This window comes from Cynocephalus volans, chromosome 10 (assembly GCF_027409185.1).
Source record: "Cynocephalus volans isolate mCynVol1 chromosome 10, mCynVol1.pri, whole genome shotgun sequence".
NCBI classification, from domain to species: Eukaryota; Metazoa; Chordata; class Mammalia; order Dermoptera; family Cynocephalidae; genus Cynocephalus; species Cynocephalus volans.
This window is the reverse complement of record NC_084469.1, coordinates 111,419,291-111,441,268: the sequence shown is the minus strand read 5'-3', so window position 1 is coordinate 111,441,268 and position 21,978 is coordinate 111,419,291. Positions and strand designations below refer to the sequence as shown.

Sequence of the window (21,978 nt, the reverse complement as noted above, 5' to 3'; positions counted from 1 at the left end):
AAATCAGGACATGTCTGGAACCCTCTAGCACTTCTAGAATGAAGCACCCATACAGCACCTGTAGGATTTTCTAGGGCTAAGGGACTCAAGGTGGGTGTTCCAGACCAGGCCCCCAGATACTGCTTTCTGGAGCGCACTGGGGACAGCTTCCATCTGGAACCGACTAGATACCACCTGGTTAACCATGGACAGACATGGCGGCAAGTGTGAGGCCATGCTGGTGGCCCCTGACTTCCAGGAAAGACTTGGGGACCCCATCCTGGCCACAGATCCTGGGCACAATCTGTGTGGTTGGAAGCTTTGGGGCCCCTCCTCTCTGGGATGTTTCAGGTCCCTCTCACTATATCCCCCCACACACCATGCTTGAGATTCTCCCATTAATCCGGAAAACATAAACCAAGATCCAGGCTGTGGAGGACTTTATTCATTAGACCCAGAGAGCCACACAGCCCCTCCCACAGTGTCCTCCATGTTGGTAGCCAGGGTCCTAGACACCGGGCCAGTACGTGTGCCGCGAGCTGTTCCATGGACTTGCTGGCCCCAAGAGTGCATCCGTGGTTAGGCAGGTGCGGGTGTGGTGGCCTCGCCAGGTGGCTTGGACCATCTTGGCTGCTACCTGCTGCTGCTTCAGCTGGCGGCGGATCTTGAAGCCCCTCCAGGCCGACTGGATGACTGTGGCCGCCTTAATCTGGTGACGCAGCTGCTGGGAGCTCTGGGAAGCCAGCTGGGAGACACAGGCCCACGGCCCACCCCCCTGGCCCACACCCTGCACCACCCTCGTGGGCAGAGTGTGGCCACACATGTGGCAGGTGCGGGGACTGGAGCCTACAAGCATCACCACGCTGGGAGGGGACCCCAACCCGGTGCTCAGGGACTGGCAGAGGCTGCAGACGTGTGGCTGGCAAGACTGGTAACAGCGGTGCTCAGAGGTGGTCCTGGCTCTGCTGCTGCCCAGCTCTGCCCATGTGCCCGGGAGCAGCATTTGCTGGGCGCGGTCCCGGCGGGTGCAGTAGCCTCGCCAGGCAGCCTGGATGACTGTGGTGGCTCTATAGAGGTGGGTCAGTTTCCGCCGCACACAGTAGCCACGCCAAGTAGCTTGGATGATGGTGGCCCACTGGTGCCACACTTTGATGGTACGACGCACTAGGTAGCCACGCATGCACGCCTGGAGAGTGATCACGGCTTGGACGATTATCTCCTCTACAGTCTGCACCGACATCGTCAACTTCCCCGGCTGCCTGGGATCTGCTGACACCTTGCTGCCCACGGCGTCCCACGGCCCAGCACCCCTGGCTGGCCTCCTTGCGCTGCAGGGGGCCACAGCGGCGTGGTCCATGGGCCTGACCATTACACTGTGAACAGCAGAGTTCCATGACTGGCCACCAGCCATGCCAGCATCCTTGGGGCCCTGGAGTACAAAGGGGATCAGGGATGCCTTCTGACTAACCACAGGACCCCCGGAGCTAGGGGAGTCCTGTATTCCCTCCTTTGACTCCTGATCAAAAAGGGGCCGTCGGGAACCACTCGGTGAAGACTCATAACCTATAGACACCCTCCGGACTCCCAGGGACAGCTTAGGGATGGTCGTGCCACGTGCTGCCTCACTGGTGTGGAGGATGGGTGTTATGCCCACTGGGGGTGCGCTGCTGGGCTGTTTGCCCTTGACCAGTGAGGTCCAGGATGCATGCTTCTGCACCTGATGGGAGGGCACAACCCTGGCCACAGAACCTTCTAGCATTTCCGGAACAGTGCTTCTGTGCATGGATCTGAAGGACTTTTTAGGGCCAAGGGACTCACGGTTGCTCTGGGCCTGGTTCCCAGACACTGGTTTCTGGAGTGCAGTGGGGACAGCTTCCATCTGTAAGGGACTGGATGCTGCCTTTGTAGCCAAGGATGGCAGCACGTGTGAGACCATGCTGGACCTCTGGGGGGGACTAGGGGTCTCCATCCTGGCCACAGACCCCAAGTGCACACTAGATGCCACGGTACTGCCCCAAGCCAGCTGGGGTGATCCTGACACTTCAGTAGAAGCCACCATCCCCTGGGAATGGCTTTGGGGTCCAACATGAGCCATGGACTCCTGCATCAGAGTTGAGGGGGCCTCTGTGGGCCCAGGAGCCACAGGCTGACTCATGGCTGTGTCACCTACACATATCTGCCCACTCTCAGCCATAAGGTGGGAACTGGGGACCCTGCTGCTGGTTATTGACTGTGGCTGTAGAGTTGGGGTGATGCTGCTGGCCATGGGGTCCTTGGCTAAACTCAGAGGCTGGAAAGACACAGGGACCTCACCACTGGCTTGGCTGGGAGCCACCTCCACCAAACATTCCATCTGGGCTTTGGGAAGAGTCTCCTCCTCAAACTGGGGCCTGTGGTCATAGTCCACATCCATCCCCATGGCACCATGGTGTATCCACGGGGTTGCCCCAAGGACCCTGGACTTGCTGGTTAGATCCGTGGACTCGCTGCTGGATCCTGATACATGGGAGAGAGCCTCATCCAGTTCTCCCGACTTTGCAATGTCCCAGCCCTCTGTGGCCTCAGGCGGCGTCATCCCGAGCTCTTGGCTCAGCTGAAAGGCTCTCGACAGCACCGTGGGTACTTGGGATACCCGCCTGGCTGTGCCACTAGCTCCTGAGGCTTGAGGATAAACTTGGTTCAGGCCAGTGCCATGGGATGCTGGGCCGGGGACTGTAGACCCCTCTCCAGCCGTGGCTCCGTAATAAGGACGGGGAGTGATTCCAATCAGCATGGACCCCTGGGGGAGACTCTGGGCCCTATTAGAAGCCCCCACAGTTGCCATAGAACCAAGAGGTACACTTAGGTCCACCCCACTCATCACTGAATCTGGGAGCTGGCTTGGAGCGACTACACTAGCTGAGGGTCTTGCAGACAGACTTTGCCTGTCTGCTGCCGTCAGACTGTCGGCCACCCTACTGGCCCCAGAACCTGGTGGGAGACTCTGGGCCCCACCATTGGCCAGATAACCTGATGAAAGATTCTGGCCCACGCCCCTGATCACAGATCCTGGGGGAAGAACAGGGGCCATGCCACTAACCACAGCGCCCGGGGCCCTGGCTGTGTTCATCCTTCTGGCTACAGAACCTGGCTTGAGACCACTGCCAGCCATGCCCAGCACGGAGCCCTGAGGGACAACATTTGCAGGTTGGTAGCTGGATAGGATAGGGTCCGAAGTGCCCAGAGCAGCAACGTTGACCTGAGAGATGCTGGGACCCACACTGACCAGGGAGAGGTTGGACTGACTCTTGGCCAGGCTGGTGGGCACTGAAGCTGGGGGGAGGCTGGGGCCTACCCCTGTGGCCACGGAGACTCCACGAATTAAAGGGGCACTTGCTCCCAAGATCTGGGCTGCCATAGGAGCCGTGCCACTGGCCACCTGAGACTGACTCTGACCCACACAAGTTGCTGTGCGTCTCCCGGGTAGATGCCCAGCCACACCGTCACACACAGCTCCCTGAGACATACTTAGGAACACACTAGCAGCCACAGGCCCCTGTGGCATACCCATAGCTGCACCCTGGAAGAGAGTCCCCTGAAAAACACTGGATCCCTGGCCTAGCCCACAGTCCTCCTCATTGGCCACAGAAGCCTGGCATAAGTTTGGCACTGAAACAGTGACCACAGAAGGTTGACACACACTTGAATACCTCCCACCGACACTGGGTGGCTGATGGAACCCAAATGACACTTCCCTGAACCCAGAGTCCTGCAGGTTGGAAACCACCCCAGTAACCATCAGAGGGTCTTCCCTGGGGTCCACCCCAGTTCCCAGAGATGGCTGGTTTGAACCCTGACCCATGCCACTGGCCACACACGGGTATGGTTGACATGCGCTAACTGAAATAAAGATTGAAGGGGGACACAGATGAGGGGCTCCCGTACTCTCCCTGGAGGACTGCAGGCTTGAATCCGCCCCAGGACCCCAACCAGGTGGGCTGAGGCCTTTCCCCACGCCACTGAGCACAGATGGCTGGGCCAGGCAGGATGCCACCCAGCGGGCCACAGATGGCTGGGCCGGACTGAAGGTCCCCCGACTGGCCATGGGTGACTGGGATAGGGTGGGGGCCACCCAACTAACCATAGCTGGCTGGTCTAGTCTGGAAGTAAACTCACTGGGTGTAGAAGTCTGACCTAGACTGGGGGCCACTCCACTGGCCATAGATGTCTGCGCTATCATAGATGACAGGGGTGTGTTGGGAAACACTCCACTGCTCACAGATGGCTGTCCTAGGACTGGGGCCACCACACTGGAGACCCATGGGCGGGCTAGGGTAGGGATTACCCCACTGGCCAGAGATGGGTGGGCAAAGCTTGGAGCCATCCCACTGGTCATAGACGGGTGGCCTAGGCTTGGGGACACCGCAGTAGTCATAGATCGTTGGTGTAGGTTTGGTGACACCCCACTGGGCACAGATGGCTGGGCTAGGCTTGGGGACACCCCAGTGGTCATAGATTGCTGGGCTAGGCTTGAGGATACCCCACTGGTTATAGATGGGTGACCAAGGCTTGGGGACACCACATTGGTCATAGAAGGCTGGGCTAGGCTTGGGAACACCCCACTGACCACAGATGGCTGGGCTAGACTTGGAGACACCCCACTGGGCACAGAAGGCTGGGCTAGGCTTGGGGACACCCCACTGGGCACGGATGGTGGACCTAGGCTTGGGGTCACCCCACTGGGCACAGATGGCTGGGATAGGCTTGGGGACACCCCACTGGAAACAGATGGCTGGGCTAGGCGTGGAGACACCCCACTGGGCACAGATAGCTGGGCTAGGCGTGGAGACACCCCACTGGGCACAGATGGCTGGGCTAGGCTTGGGGACACCCCAGTGGTCATAGATTGCTGGGCTAGGCTTGAGGATACCCCACTGGTTATAGATGGGTGACCAAGGCTTGGGGACACCACATTGGTCATAGAAGGCTGGGCTAGGCTTGGGAACACCCCACTGACCACAGATGGCTGGGCTAGGCTTGGAGACATCCCACTGGGCACAAAAGGCTGGGCTAGGCTTGGGGACACCCCACTGGGCACGGACGATGGACCTAGCCTTGGGGTCACCCCACTGGGCACAGATGGCTGGGCTAGGCTTGGGGACACCCCAGTGGTCATAGATTGCTGGGCTAGGCTTGAGGATACCCCACTGGTTATAGATGGGTGACCAAGGCTTGGGGACACCACATTGGTCATAGTAGGCTGGGCTAGGCTTGGGGACACCCCACTGGGCACGAACGGTGGACCTAGGCTTGGGGTTACCCCACTGGGCACAGATGGCTGGGATAGGCTTGGGGACACCCCACTGGAAACAGATGGCTGGGCTAGGCGTGGAGACACCCCACTGGGCACAGATGGCTGGACTAGGCTTGGGGACACCCCAGTGGTCATAGATTGCTGGGCTAGGCTTGAGGATACCCCACTGGTTATAGATGGGTCACCAAGGCTTGGGGACACCACATTGGTCATAGTAGGCTGGGCTAGGCTTGGGGACACCCCACTGGGCACAGATGGCTGGGCTAGGCGTGGAGACACCCCACTGACCACAGATGGCTGGGCTAAGTGTGGGGTCACCCCACTGGGCACAGATGGCTGGGCTAGGCATGGGGTCACCCCACTGGCCACAGATGGTTGTGCTAGGCATGGGGTCACCCCACTGGTCACAGATGGTTGTGCTAGGCTTGGGGATACCCTGCTGGTCATAGATGGTTGGGCTAGGCTTGGGGACATCCCACTGGCAATAGATGGCTGAGCTAGGTTTGGAGACACCCCAGTGATCATAGATGGTTGTGCTAGACTTGGGGACATCTCACTGGACACAGATGGGTACCCTAGGCTTGGGGACACCCCACTGACCATAGGTGGGAAGCCTAGGCTTAGGGCCATCCCAGTGGTCATAGATGGCTGGGTTAGGCTTGGGGACATCCCACTGGGCACAGATGGCTGGAATAGGCTTGGGGACACCCCAGTGGTTATTAAAGGCTGGGCTAGGATTGGGGCCACCCCAGTGGTCATAGATGGGTGGCCTAGGTTTGGTGACACCACAGTGGTCATAAATGGCTGGACTAGGTTTGAGGATACCCCTGTGGTCATAGATGGGTGACCTAGGCTTGGGGACACCCCATTGGCCATAGATTGGAAGCCTAGGCTTGGGGTCATCCCACTGGTCATAGATTGCTGAGGTAGAATTGGGGACACCCCATTGACCATAGGTGGGAGGCTTAGGCTTCGGGACACCCCACTGGCCATAGATGGCTGGGTTAGGCTTAGGGACACCCCAGTGGTCATAGATGGGTGGTCTAGGCTTGGGAACACCTCAGTGGTCATAGATGGCTGAGTTAGACTTGGGGACACCCCAGTGGTCATAGATGGGTGACCTAGGCTTGGGGACATCTCACTCCTCCCAGATAGGTAACCTAGGCTAGGGGCCATCCTCCTGGCTACAGATAGCAGGGATGAGTTGGGGGTCACCCCACAACCCGTAGATGTATGAGCTAGGTTGAGGGCCACCCCACTCTTCTTAGATGGGTTTGCTAGGCCGGGAGACACCTTACTGGACGCTGGTGGCTGTGATAGGCTTAAAGTCAACCTACCAGCCACTGATGGCTTGCCTGTGGTTGGGTACACCCTACTGGCCCCTGATGACTGGCCTAGGTTTGGAGCTACCCTATTGACCACTGTAGGCTGGGATGCACTTGGGGCCAACCCAGTGGCCACAGATGGCTCCCGATATATAGTGGGGACCACAGTATCCAAAGACAGACTCTTCCTCATCCCTGTTCTGAAGGTCGACTTAGCCAATCTCTCGATCAAATTCATAGAGCTTTGCTCTGAGGGGAACTTATCCATCTCACTCTCTGAGCTCCAGTGGACACTCAAGGCCAAGTCACTGCACATGGAGCTATGCTGTAGAACTGGTATTAGCTCTGAGTCTGTGAAGGGCTGGTGTTGGAGGATTGGGATCCTGTGCCTATGGCCAGCTTTTTCAGTCTCTTTCATGTCCTCAAGCCTCTGGAGCCTCCCCATGGACTCCCGAGAGAGAAGGGACTCTAGCTGGAGGTCCTCGTCCAGGTTGCCTTCGCAGGACTCCTCCTCCACCAGGTTGACGGTGGTGAGGCTGGCCGCAGAGGTGGTGGACAGGCTGTGTGAGCTATAGCTTGGCAGGGAGCTAAAAGAGTGACTCTCATTGAGGCTGAAGGCCATGGAGTCCTGGCAGACGCTTCTGGCCAAGACATTTTCTGAACCCTGCGGCACACTGGACATCAACTCACTGAGAATGGACATCTGGCGGCCAGTCGCCAGCTCCCGGGAGCAGGGTGGGGTGGAAACAGAACGTTGTGTAGGAGCCCGCTCCTGTCCAGGGGTGGACATCCGGGGAAGGACTTGTGCCAACCTGCGGCCCAGGGAACCTGGGAACAGACTGCGATCTACCCAAGTCTTGGCTGCCTGCACCTGGCTCCTCGGGGAGGCCTGTGATGGATTTGGGATCCCCTTGTTGATCGTCTCCCTAGTCCCCTGGGAGCCCTGTTTGTGACTTGGGGGCTGAGTCTTCCTCTGCAGGCTCCCCTCAGAGGCCCTGGATGGCTGGCGAGGACCTCTGGCCGCTGCAGGTTGATACAGTTTGGGGGACAACCTGCTGACCCCCGGGTGCTGACACGGAGTAGAACCCCCACCAGCAGAGGAAGACTGGTGGGGACAGTGGGTGGCCCTCCCACTGCCTGCACTGCCCGAAACCGCACCCGAGGCCACCCCACCCTCCCTTGATGACGTCCACGAACAGGGGGCTACCGTGCTGACCGCCTGTGGCTTGTGGGAGCTCGGAGACATGCCATGGGCCACCGATGACCGGCTTGTGCTGGGGCCCATGCCATTGGCAATGAGCAGCTGCCACAGACTGGGGGGCGGCTGCAGGTGAGGGGGCTGGGGCAAATTGGGACCTTCACCACTTGCCAAGGGGTGGAAATCAGAGGCCACTTCACCGGCCCCCAGGGCCAGGCACCAATTTTCCTTTCTGACCTTGGGGCTCGCATACAGGTTGCAGGAGAAGCCCCTGCCTGGGTCCCCTGTCCCCCATGTTGGCATGGGGTCCAGGCCAGTCATCAGGGGACACAAGTTAGTGCTGCCAACCACCGTACCAGTCAAGGAGACACCCACAGAGACCATGGAGGAGCAGAGTAGCCCCCCCGACGTGGCCCCGTCCCCCATCTCCTCCAAGGGCCCGACGTGCTGGCCCAAGGCGAAGCCCTCCCAGGCCCCAACCTGGGAGGAGAACCTGACCTTGCTGGGCTGTGGTTTCACGGGCCTGCATGCAGCCAGTGGGCTCCCCCTGTGATCCACCTCCACCGGGGCCGGCACCATGGTCATCCTGCTTCCCGCAGTTTTCGAGTCGGCCTTGGGGAGCTTGGCTGCAGTCCTCAGGGCCGCCTGAGACAAAGACTGGCTCAGGACAGCGCCCAGCTCGCCCTGGCACAGGGCCTGACTCAGAGCTGCCCTCTCCTCATCTGTCAAGGCCTTGCTGAGGACCTCGGCCAGTCTGCCCTGCATGGCCTTTGTGAGTTCTGCCTGCAGCTCGCCCCGGGACAGGGCACGGGACAGGGTGATGCCAAGCTCACCCCAGGACAGAGCCTTCACCAATACCATACCCAGTATGCCCTGGGGCAGTGCTTTGGCCACAGTGGTCCCCAGGATCTCCTTGGACAGGGCCTGGTTCAGGGCCGCCCGTACTTCTGTCTGGGACAGGGCTTTGGCCAGCAGGGCACGGAGATCCTCCTGGGAGCCCAGCACCATGGCCAGCTCGGCACACAGGGAGGCCAGCTGGAAGGCTGTGGCATCGTCCTGGCAGGGAGCAACCTGGCTGGGCATCGATGGTTGGGCCCGTGTGGTCCCACTGTCACCCCAGGAGTCATTGCACGTGGGGTGCCCCGTGGGTGCCGACAGAGGCACCAGCATGCCCTGGCTCTCAGGGGCCACTGGGCGCAGGCCCTGGGTGGCCTTGTCCTGCCCATGGCTGTGGGGATGGAGCTGGGTTGGTCTATTATCTAGCTTAGCACCAATGTGCAGACAGGCGTGGGTGGATGCCTCGGACCCAGTCAGTAGCGGCTGGGAGTGGGTCTTGCTGCTGAGTTCGACAGATTGGTGTGCTGTGCAGAGGCCCTTGGCCTTATCTGTGACCAGCTGGGCCTGGGACTGTGTCTTCACCAGCCCAGTGGGCAGGTGCACTCGGGATGGAACCTTCATCGCCCCTGCAACCAGCTGAGCCTGGGACTGTGCCTTGGTCAGACATGTAACCAGATGGGCCAGGGATGGGGCCTTGGTCAGCTTGATGGGCAGACGTATTTGAGATGGGGCCTTGGCCGGACATGTGCCCAGCTGTGCCTGAGTCTTGGTCGAGCCAGTATGAGGCCTTCCCTGGGATGAGGCCTTCATTAGTAATGTAGCCAGCTGTGCCTGGGACAGGGCGCTGGTCTGCTGGGCAGGTGCATGGGCCTGGGACGAGGCCTTGGTCAGGCACGTGCCCAGCTGTGCCTGGGATAGGGTACTGGTCTGCTGGGCAGGTGGACGTGCCTGGGATGTGGCCTTGGTCAGCGGGACAGCCAGCTGTGCCTGGGGCAGGACCACAGCTGTTTCCATAGGCATGTACACCTGGGATTGGACCTTAATGACATCCATCCTCACATGTGCCTGTGATGGGGGTTTGTTCCTTTCCTCAGCAGCTTTTATCCAGGTCGAGGGCCTCAGCATTCCCGCCGCCACATTGGTCTTCGGTATTGTCTCTGCTTTCACCTGTTTCTGGAGGCAAGCCTTAATTTTCTCAGCATCCAAAGGAGGCTTGGCTGGAGCCTTAGGAGCCCCAGATACCAGTCGGGGCTGGGGGAGCCACTTGACATTTGCCTCACTGAGGTATGAGTGGGACGAGACTTTGACAGTCCCCACCGCCTGCTTTGTATTCACTGTGGCCTTGGCCTTTGGCACGTTCAGATGCATGTGGGACAAAGTGTTGGAAGTTCCAGCTGCTACTGCTGCTTGGGGTGGAGACTTGAGGTTTGCAGCTTCCGGAGTGGCCGAGCACAGGGTCCTGAGGACAGCGGCTACTGAGCGTATCTGGGCTGGGGTCTTGGTTATCATGGCCGCCAGGCGTGCCTGGGGTGGGGGCTTGGTCATCGAGGTGACCGGGCATGTCTGGGATGAAGTCTTAGCCATGGTGGCTCCCAGACATTTTTGCAGGGGGCTTTTGGTTGTGGTGGCTGCCGGGCGCATCTGGGGTGTCGTCTTCACCATGGCAGGCACCACACACATCTGGGGTGTGGTCTTGGTCATTGCAACCACTGGACGTGTCTTGGATGGGGGCTTGATCATCGAGGCCAACAGGCACACCTGGGGCAGGATCTTGGCCGTGACGGCTGCTGGGCGTGTCTGCGATGGGTTACTGGTTATAGAGGCTGTTGGTCGCACTCGAGCTGGGGTCTTGGTCATCACAGGCACTTGGCATGTCTGGGCTGGGGTCTTGATTATGGTGGACACCGGGCATGTCTGGGGTGGAGTTTTGGTCATTGTGGGCACTGGGTATGTCTGAGCTGGGGTCTTGGCTACAGAGACCACTGGGCACATCCTGGGTGGAGTCTTGGTCATCGTGGGCACCGGGCAAGTCTGGGCTGAGGTATTTGTCATCGTGGACACCAAATACATCTGGGGTGGGGTGTTGGTTATTGAGACCACTGGATACATCTGGGATGGGGCTTTGAGGATTTCTGCTTCCACATGGGCTTGTGTCTGTGCCTGGGTCTTGAATGATCTAGAAACTTCCTGGCCATACCTTCCGGCTACTGGTGGCTCCGGAGCCCCTGTTTTGTTGGTTCCGGCAGTGACATGACTGGTCTTCACTGTGTCCCCCTCTGCGTGGCTGAGGCAGGCATTTCTGAAGGTTCTTGTCACCAGGCACGGTTGGCGTTTTGTGTCTAGACTCACTGGGCACGAAAGCTTCATGGTTACGGTCTGATGTGGCAGAAAGGTGGCTCCAGGCGTTCCGGCGGCATGGGGAGCCTGCATGCCGGCCTCCGGGGTGCCCTGGGCTGCGCAGGGCTGCAGATGGGCCAGACGGTCAGAGGAAGGAAACTGGGTCTCCTTGTTCAACGTGAGGGGCTGGCACAGAAGGCGGTTCTCTTCTGGATATTGGAATCGCACCTGCTGGGGGCGGTGGTAAGGGATGTCCCCTTCCTCGGCGTCCGTTTTCTTCACCACCGCCTTGCTAGACCGGAGGATGCGGCGGGTGTTGAAGCGCCTCCAGGCCTCCTGGATAGCCTTGGCTGCCAGCATCTGGGAAACCAGCTTCTGCCGGAGCCGGTAGCCCCTCCAGTTGGCTTGGATGAGGGTGGCCGCACGGGACAGCATCATGTCCATCTCATCCACCAGGATGTTCTTGAAGGCCTGGCTCTTGACCATGGCCCGGAGGCGCGGGATGAGGTGGGGTGCCGTCTTGTCCTTGGCCGGCTGTTGCAGGAGGGACTCCCTGGACTTGGCAGGTTCGTGCTGCAGCTGTGGAGACAGCATCCCCAGCTTGTCTTGGAAACTAGGGACGGGCTGAGGATGGAGGAGGCACTGCCCACTGGGTGACGAGTGGCTTGGGAACAGTATCTGTGTTGTTTGCTGCATTGTCTTGGTTCCTGAGCGGGTTAGCTCTGCCTGTGAAGGGCAGCAGAGGGTGGTCAAAGGGTGGGGGTCACAAAGACAAGAGGTCTCGTGGCTGTGGTGACACTCGTCCCAAGACCCAGGTCTTCTTTTTTTTTTTTAATTAGCATATTCATTGTTACAAATCATACTTGTTCTTTATGCCCCTTATCCAGTCTCTCCCCTCCCCCTTCCCCTCCCCCAAGACCAAGGTCTTCTTGTTCCTGGCACCTTGCAATCTTCCTCCTCCTTTTTTCTGTCCCTTGTTCTCCCGGCCACCTGCTCAGGTGGCCTTTGGTGCTCATGTATGCATCCCTCATCCTGCAGTCACATTGATGCTGGCACACGGTGTATGTCCTCATCTGAATGCCCAACCACCCACCTGCTTTCCAAACTTTCTCTGTGTCTTTCTCTGAACATATCCCAAGGCACTCATCACGCTGTTTTGGAAATTTCCTGTTTGCCTGTGTGTGTATGTAAGATAGTTATTTGCCTCTCCCCACTGACTGTGAATTCCTAGAGCTCAGGAACCAGGTCGGAGTCATTTCTGTGTACCCATCTTAGTCACTGGGCCTGACTCCAGGCTGTGAAGGAGGGAGTATTGGGTGTGTGGGTGTCTTGACTTATAAATAAGTGTGTGCTCTGGAAGATGGATGGACAAATGGACACAGAACTAGATACAGAATGGATAATCAATGGATGAATGAATGGTGGATGGGTTGGAGGGATGGATGAAAGGTTGGGTGGAAGAATAGATGGGCAAATGAAGTTAATGAATGAACTGATGAACAGGTAAATGTATAGAGAAATGGGAAGGTGGGTTAGCTCTGTTGGTTAGAGTTTGGTGCTGATAATACCAAGGTCCAAGATTCCATCCTTGTTCCAGCCATCCACCAAAACAAACAAAAATTAATAGAGAAAAGGACACACGGATGAATGGATGGATGGATGGATGGATGGATGGATGGATGGATGGATGGATGGAAGGATGCATGGATGGATGGATGGATGGATGGATGGATGGATGGATGGATGGATGGATGGAAGGATGGAAAGAAGGATGGATGGATGGATGGATGGATGGATGGATGGATGGATGGATGGATGGATGGATGGATGGATAGACGGATGGACGGATGGAAGGATGGATGGATGGATGAGTGGGTGGGTGGATGGGTAGATGGAAGCTGAGAAATGGATGTGTAGATGAAGAGGGCTGATGGAGTCGAAGAGAGAAACAAATATGAGGTGGACTGATGCATGGAAAGATGGATGGATAGATGGGTGAATGGATGGTGGAGGGTTGGTAGATAATGGATAGACCAATGGCAGATAGAAGGATGGGTAGAAGGAAGAATGAGGGGATGACTGTGGCTTTCAGAAGTAACTTGGGTGCAGAGAGAGTTAGGACACTGTCAAGCCACACTGAGGCATAACCTGGAGCATAACACACTTGTTTGGCAGAAGCCCCCCTCTTTGGGCTGAACAAGTCAGACTCCTTGCTCAGCCATCTTCTTACCTTGTAGAGTCATAGAGTTAGAGGAGGAGCAGGAGAGGAAGGTGCAATCTCAGAAGCCAGCCTGCAAGAGGAGGCAGCCTTCAGCCCTTCATCCCACGCAATGTGCAGCAACAGTGCCCTGGGCTGGATCTATCCCCAAGACCAAAATGAGAAGAAATGTTAAAAGCAAAAAAGCTAAATTCTCAAAAACAAAATCTAAGTCTGCAAAGGTGAATGTACAAGGAAGTTTATTCCAGTGTTGTTTTGTCATTAAAAACAAACTAACAAACAAAAACTGGAAATAACCGAAAAGGTGATTAGTTGGGATTCAGCTAAAAATGTATCAAGAAGTGTACTCAAGGATATTCATTACTGTACTGTTTAGAACAGTAAAAACTGAAAACAACCCAAATGTTTATCAACAGAGGAGTGGCTGAAATTGATCGATAGAACATTCATACAATGGCAAGATTTCTAGTCATTAGAAATGGTGTCCAGACCCACGAGAATGGCTAAAGTTAAGAAGACAGACAACACTAAGTGTTGACAAGACTGGAGAGTACCTGGAACTCTTTTTTTTTTTTTTTTAAAGCACCCGGAACTCTTGATGGCAATATAGAATGACACAACCACTTTGTAAAACTGGCAATATCTTGAAAGTAACCCCGGCAATACCACTCTGACAAATATCCTCAAGAATTCCAAATGTTTATAACCACCCCAAACCAGAAACCACCCAAATACCCATCAGCAGAAGAATGGATGAATCAACTGTGGTTTATCACCTTCCACACAGCAATGAGAATGAGCCCTGCAACATGCATGAATTGTACAAACATTATTCTGAATGAAAGAAGCTGGACATAAAAGACAGCGAGCTGATTATTCCATTTATAGGAAATCAAAAAGAAAACAAGTGAAATGAAGATCTTCTATTAGAAATTAGGACAGTGACTTGTGGTGGATGATGGGAAGGAGCTGGAGGGGGCTTCGGTGGGGCTGGCCACGTGGGTTTGTTCAGATTGAGAAAATCCATTATGCTGTACACACCTGACCTGGTCTCTATGCGTGAGCTTCATAAAGAGGTCATAGAATTCAAGGGATGTTGAAGAAGTCATCATAGCATAATCTTAAATTGAAAATGCAGGTTTTAAAACCCATATGCACCATGACTCGATTTTTAAAAACTATTCTGCACACATAAGCACACACGCATCGGAATACACATAGAAAAATCTGGAAACATAAACATCAAACAGACAAGTGATTATACGTCTATGTGTTTGTGTGAGGGGTGGGCTCTCAGGGGACATTAAGAAACAAACCTTTAAAAAATTGTGGAGTTTAGCCTTCTAGTCAAGGTGGCAGGATGACAGATGAAAGAACCTGACCCGTGTGTTCCAAACACAAGTGACAGATAAGATATTTTAAAACAATGTTACCACGATCTAATCCTTGCTCACGAATAAGATGCAAATATTCTAAATAAAATATGACCAGTTATCAAAAGAATAATACCATGGCCAGTAGGATTTATTCCAGGGATGTAAGAATGGTTCAATATCTATAAATCCCCAAGGTCATTCATTACACCTAGAAATTAAAAGAGAGCTGTAAGATTTTTTCAAACAGTGCCCAAAAAGCATGTTATCAAATCCAATAGCTATTTCTAATAAAAAAAAACTTATAAAAATAGATAGGATAGTACTTAAATAAGCAAGGCTGACCACACAATCACAGCACATGTTATTTTGAATGGTAAAATCCTAAATCCATTTCCATTAAAAGAGGTAGCAAAGTCCTGCAGGCGGTCTCCCCCATGCAGGTAACATCATTTTTGATGTTACAGCTAAATGACAAAGCTAGATGACAAGGACTGGAATAATTAACGAAAATATTCCAAAAGAAGAGTTTAGCTAATGCTGAGATTGTGTACCTAAAAGACCCAAGAGATTCTAATTTTAAAAACAAAAAATGACAAGAAGAAAAAACCTGCATCTTTCTTAAGTCACTTGGGTAAATTGCCTACATATGAAAACCAACAGCTTTTCTGTATTCGAAGAAAAATCAGCTGGAAATGGAAATTAGAAGAAAAATACCATTTACAGTAATATCGAAAGCTATATAATGCACAGGAACAAAGTTTACAAACAAGCTAAAGGAGCTACTTGGCTTTTTGTTTTGTTTTGTTTCTGGCATCTGGCCAGTGCAAGATATGAGTCCCCATCCTTGGTGTGACAAGGCTGTGCTGTAACCAACTGAGCCAACTGCCCAGCCCTGTAGGAGCTATTTAAAGGCCACAAAAGAAGACAAAAACCATTTGAAAGATGTATCATGAGGTCAGGCAGAAAGAATTAATATAAGCTAGTGCGAAATTCACAGAGTGTGCTGCACATTCATTTAGAGTTCCAGTAGGGGACTTTTTTGAAAATGGATGAAACTATTTCAGTGTTCAAATGGCAGAATAAATGAGAGGATCATGAAAAAGAAATGTAATAAAGAGGGTCTTGAGCTGGCTGGTTGGTTCAGTTTGTTAAAGCAGGTGTTCTAACACCAAGGTCGTGGGTTCAGATCCCCTTACCAACCAGCCACAAAAAAAGAAAAAAAGAGTATCTTGACTTGCCAGATGTATACATATACTCTAAAGTCATTATAACCAAACAGAATGACATGTCCTATGTGGTCATCATGTCCTGTATGAACAGACTATTGGTGAGACAGAAAAGCAAATCTAGAACTGGTCCTAGTGTACCTGGCAGTTCAATCCAGGAGGGAAGAATCAGAGCTTGAATGAATTGGCCATCATCAATCCTTCCAGAAGAACCTAAGCTCAGACCTCTATCTCACACCCTGGACCAAAAAATTCTAGACGGATCAGCTATAAAAATTATAAGAACACGTATCAGAATGTGTGTATAACCTATGACTCGGGAAGCTCTTATAAAACTGGACACCCAACAATCCCACTTTTGGGTATTTACCCAAAAGATTTGAAGTCAGTTTGTTGAAGAGATGTCTACACTCTCATGCTCACTGCAGCACTATTCACAACAGCAACATTATGGAATCAACCTAAGTGTCCATTGAAGGATGAACGGATAAAGAGAATGGGTACATGGGGCCGGCCCGTGGCTCACTTGGGAGAGTGTGGTGCTGACAACACCAAGTCAAGGGTTAATATCCCCTTACCGGTCATCTTTTTACAAAAAATAAAAATTAAAATTAAAAAATTTTTAAAAAACAGAAAATGGGTACATATACACAATGGAGTACTACTTAGCCTTAAAAAAGTTGGCCATCCTGTCATTTCCAACAACATGGATGGAACTGGAGAACATTATGCTATGTGGAATAAGCTGAGCACAGAAGGACAAATACTACATGTTTTCACTTCTATGTAGAATCTAAAACAATCAAACTCATAGAATCAAAGAGTAAAATGGTTACAGAGGCCCGGGGGGCAGGAGGAATAGGGAGATGATGGTCAAAGGGTAGAAAATCTCAGACAGGAGGAATTTTTTTTTCTTATTTTGAGTTCTATTGCACTGCTTGCTGAACATGGTTAATAACAAAGTATTGTACATTTCAAAATTGCCAAGAGAGTAAATTTCAAATGTTCTCACCACAAAGAATGTTTAATATTTGAGGTGATGGATGCGTTGACTAGCTTAATTATTTCACATTGTATTCATAATGTGAATACAATGTCACTTTGTATTGTCACTTTGTACTGTTAAAAAGAAATCAACCCACACACCTACAGCCATCTGATCTTTGACAAAGGCACCAAGCCTATTCACTGGGGAAGGGACTGCCTCTTCAGCAAATGGTGCTGGGATAACTGGATATCCATATGCAGGAGAATGAAACTAGACCCACACCTTTCACCATACACTAAAGTCATCTCAAAATGGATTAAAGAATTAAATATACACCCTGAAACAATAAAACTTCTTAAAGAAAACAGAGGAGAAACACTTCAGGAAATAGGACTGGACACAGACTTCATGAATATGACCCCAAAAGCAGGGGCAACAAAGAAAAAATAAACAAATGGGATTATATCAAACTAAAGAGCTTCTGCACAGCAAAAGAAACAATTAACAGAGTTAAAAGACAACCAACAGAGTGGGAGAAAATATTTGCAAAATATACATCTGACAAAGGATTAATATCCAGAATATACAAGGAACTCAAACAACTTTACAAGAAAAAAACAAGCAACCCAATTAAAAAATGGGCAAAAGAGCTAAGTAGGCATTTCTCTAAGGAAGATATACAAATGGCCAACAGACATATGAAAAAATGCTCAACATCATTCAGCATCCGGGAAATTCAAATCAAAACCACACTGAGACCATCTCACCCCAGTTAGGATGGCTAAAACCCAAAAGATTCTGAACGATAAATGCTGGCGAGGTTGCGGAGGAAAAGGAACTCTCATACATTGTTGGTGGGACTGCAAAATGGTGCAGCCTCTATGGAAAATGGTATGGAGGTTCCTCAAACAATTGCAGATAGATCTACCATACGACCCAGCTATCCCACTGCTGGGAATATACCCAGAGGAATGGAAATCATCAAGTCGAAGGTATACCTGTTCCCCAATGTTCATCGCAGCACTCTTTACAATAGCTAAGAGTTGGAACCAGCCCAAATGTCCATCATCGGATGAGTGGATACGGAAAATGTGGTACATCTACACAATGGAATACTACTCAGCTATAAAAACGAATGAAATACTGCCATTTGCAACAACATGGATGGACCTTGAGAGAATTATATTAAGTGAAACAAGTCAGGCACAGAAAGAGAAATACCACATGTTCTCACTTATTGGTGGGAGCTAAAAATAAATAAATAAATTCACACACAGAGAAAGAAAAAAAAAAAAAACAGGGGGGAGAAGAAGACATAACAATTACAATTCCTTGAAGTTGACATGACAAGCGAACAGAAAGGACATTGTTGGGTGGGAGCAGGGAGGGGGAAGAGGGAGGGAGGTTTCAGTAATAGGCCACAGTAATCAACCACATTGTATATCGACAAAATAAAATTTAAAAAAAAAAAAAAAGGAAATGTCCTTGGTTCAGTCCTCTGGAAATCCATCTGATAATATCCATTAAAATGTAAAAGACAAGGGGCCGGCCTGAGACTCACTTGGGAGAGTGTGGTGCTGATAACACCAAGTCAAGGGTTAAGATCCCCTTACCTGTCATTTAAAAAAACAAAAACAAACAAACAAAAAAACAAAAAACATCACATCTAGGCTCAACACAGCCAACGTCCTGGGGGCGGGGTGGAAGATTAAATCTTGAAAGCAACTGAAGAAAAATAGTATATAACTTAGTAGAGCAATCATTCAATCAACTTCCCACTAGGAACCATGGAAACCAGAAGACCTCATTGAAGCAGTCTGGGTAGCTTGGTCAAGATATGGAAACCACACAGCAGGTTAAAGAAGAGAAGTTTCATATAAATAATTATTAATTAGGATGAAAGAGTAACTACAGTACCCTAGGGCTGAGTACAGTCCCCAAGGAAGGGCAAATTTGGAAGGGATTCAGACCGCCTTGGAGAAAGTCTGGTTCCACCCACCAGATGGCAGAGATGCTTGCTGGTCTGGCCAGGCCAGAGCCGGTCTGGAGTTGCTGGGCAAGCAGAAGGCCACCCTCCAGAGTGCAGGTGTGAGAACAGGTGATCAGCAACTGGTGACAAGAGCACACATTGGAGCCCAGGTGCTGGTAGGGGCAATAGGCCTTCACAGCATATGGGCCACCATGGAGGCTCTGCTTATTGTATTAAGAGGGCTGCAGTAAGCTTTCCACTGGGTCAAGCCTACAAAGTCACAGAGAGACCACGTTCTGGACCCAAGCCTGGGGCAGGCTCCACCAGGTCTTCACACCTACACCACTGATGTCTCTCCATCACCCTCTACTGGAGAAGGCTCTCACTTGAAAGGAGACGTCCTGGAAGGAATTCCTTTGTCAGTAGGGCACAAGGTGGAGCCCAGAGGCAATAATACATTGCTAACCCACACACATATCTAAAGCACTTAAATAAAATGTTAAAAACTGCCAACCCATAATTCTAGATTTACTGAATATATCCTTCAAGAATAAAGGCAAGATAAAGATATTTTCAGATAAAAGAAAACCAAAAATTTGTGATCCGTAGACCCCCACTGTATGAAATGCTAGCGTTGGCTGGTGAGCTCAGCTGGTTAGAGCATAGAGTTATTACACCAAGGTCAAGAGTTCAGATCCCCATACTGGCCAGCTGCCAAAACCAAAAAAAAGACCAGGTTGGTCAGCATGGAGGGAATCAGAAGAGAGGACACTTCAGACTCCCGCAGACCACAGGACTCCTTCCTTGTCTGTGTCACAAGCCTCTCCCTGTCAGCACAATAGAGGCATGAAGGAGGGCCTTCCCTGTGGCAGAAAATGCCCAAGGACCTGAGAATGAATGAAGGCCTGTGGCCTGGCCACTGTGGAGTAGTATACAGCACCGTAAAGGAGGAAAGGAGCCACAACCATGGTCAGAGCATCCTGTCTCAGAAGGGTGATGGAAAAATACTGTCTATAAAAATGTAAAAACAAGAGCCTCGTTTTAAATATGGCTTAAGGGCAGACCCAGTTGGGGTGCCTGGAGAGGTCACTGCCAAAAAGAAGACAGAGAATTCACAGGCTGAACCGGCATCAGTAACTGTTTTTAAAGATCTGAAGCAAATTCAGTAAGAGGGTAGTGTTGGTTAATTCTGCGGTAGGCCAAGTTATTCTCTGCTTGAAACATTTCATAATTGAACCTTGGCCAAGTTCATGCCCTTCTGCGGCTCAGTTTCCCCATCTGGTAAATGGAGCTGGGATGCTACGGGTCAGTTCACCCAGTGTACAGCATCCTGAGGCAGGAAAAGGTTTGCCCACCGGGGATGTTGGGGTTGAACTCCTTCCCCTCCCAGGAGACACCAGCCCAGCACAGGCAGCGGCCACCAGAGGGAGGAGCTGGTTCAAGTCCACTCTGCCGTTCTCCTCCATAGAAGCTTTGGAGGATGACTATTCATCCATCTGTCTGTACGCCCATTCATTCAGTCGACATTTATTAAGGGCTTACTATGTATGTACCAGGCACTTGGAGGGGCTGGGGACACCAGGTACGCAGGCAGATGATAAACGGGGGAGGTAGCAGGTTAGTAACACGTCTGCACACAGTGATCGTGGGGGAGTGGCGGGTAGCAGGATAGAGATTCCCCTCACCTCACTCTGCTCCAGCAACCGGGGCCTCCTTTCTGGCCTCAACTGGATGTGCCTGGTCCCACCTAGGGCGTCTGCACACGCAGGTGCTACTGCCAGGTGCTCTCCCCCTGCCCTCTCGTGGCTACACCCTGCCCCTCCCAGGTTAGCCCACTTTACCCTTTGGTTCCAGCTCAAGCTAACCTCTAGCCTGGACCACGTGCCTCCCCCTTTCACAACGAACATACTGTCTTCATCTGTGTGATGGCTTGAATGTCCATCCCTGACTGCTCGTCACTCCCAGCCCCAGGACGGGCCCATTCATAACAAGCATCACTGTAGACTGACTCATAAAGCCAGGGCTGTGAGCTCACTCAACCCGCCTGGCTGCCCCGGAGGTGGGTGCAGTCACCGTCCATGTCACAGAGAGGAACCTAAGGTCCAGAGAAGCCGACACACACTGTCTCATTCTTTATGTTGTTTCTTAGTGGCCTCCTCTGTTAGACTAAGAGCTACCCGAGGGTGGGGACGTCTGTCTCTTGTTTGCTGTTGAATCCCCAGCGCCTAGAAGGGTGCACACCATAGGTGCTCAATAGATGTTTATGGCTGAATAAATGAATGAATGGATAGATGGATGGATGATGAATGAATGCGGCCCAAACGTCAGAACTTGGAGGTAGCAGTTTCAGGATCTAAACGGGTCTATTCCAGGCACTGAAGTTTCAGCAACTACATGGAACAGCCCTTTTTTTTTTCTTGGCTGGTAGGGGGATCTGAACCCTTGATCTTGGCGTTATCAACGCCACGTTCTAACCAACTGAGCCAACCGGCCAGCCCCAGCCCTTCCCATGAACTCAATCAAATCAATCCAAGTGAGCCAACAGATGAACAGGGAACAGAAAAAATAGGGGCCCCCAACACATAAACCGAATGGCTGTCTCGGCAATTTTGAGTAAACCCATCTGAGCCTGTTTCCCTACCTGTCACACAAGCTAAGACCACCATCTCCAAGCTCCCAGTGAGACGTGACGGGGTCTCCAGCATGCCCCCCACCCAGGCAGACAAACCCACCACCAAGGCTTTGGGGGCCCCTTGTTCTGAGGTGCTGAGGAACTGACCCACTGCTCAGTGTAGCCTGGAGGGCCCAGAAAGACTTTGAAGGTTCCGGGGGCCAAAGAACAACAGGGCTCCGCATGTACCCCCCGACACAAGTGCTCCACCAGCCCCACTCACCTGCCCCTGAAGCTGAACCCACCAGCCCGAATGGCCGGCCTTGGGGCCCTGGTGTCACAGCGGCTTTGTGACTTGCAGCCAGGTTCTGGCCAATCCCTGCCCACTCTTGGGGGAGGGGATTCTAGAAGGCAGAACTAGGGTTTGGGGTCAAGGCCTGGGTCAGGGATGAAAGTCATGGTGGTTGCTACCTATTGCTGCTTACCCTGAGCAGAAAGTTGGGGTTCTAAGCACAGAGGGGACCCCAAAACTTCCCCCTCTATGTATCTGGAGGCAGCTCCAGTCTTTCATCCCTTGGGCATTTTCTGAGCACTTAATGTGTGTTGGGACCTGCCCCAGGT

At 52.4% G+C, this 21,978-nt stretch overlaps 1 protein-coding gene across 1 annotated transcript; it reads right to left on the bottom strand.

Moving 5' to 3' along the window:
• Positions 1-404: 404 nt before the first annotated feature.
• On the bottom strand, positions 405-20,485 carry IQCN (IQ motif containing N). Its single transcript, XM_063113078.1, is given in 7 exon segments — positions 405-1,408; positions 8,294-9,334; positions 9,476-9,658; positions 9,692-11,587; positions 11,589-11,695; positions 13,200-13,328; positions 20,432-20,485. Coding segments are annotated over 6 exon segments (4,161 nt in total). The 5' UTR covers positions 13,213-13,328; positions 20,432-20,485; the 3' UTR covers positions 405-487.
• Positions 20,486-21,978: the final 1,493 nt, after the last annotated feature.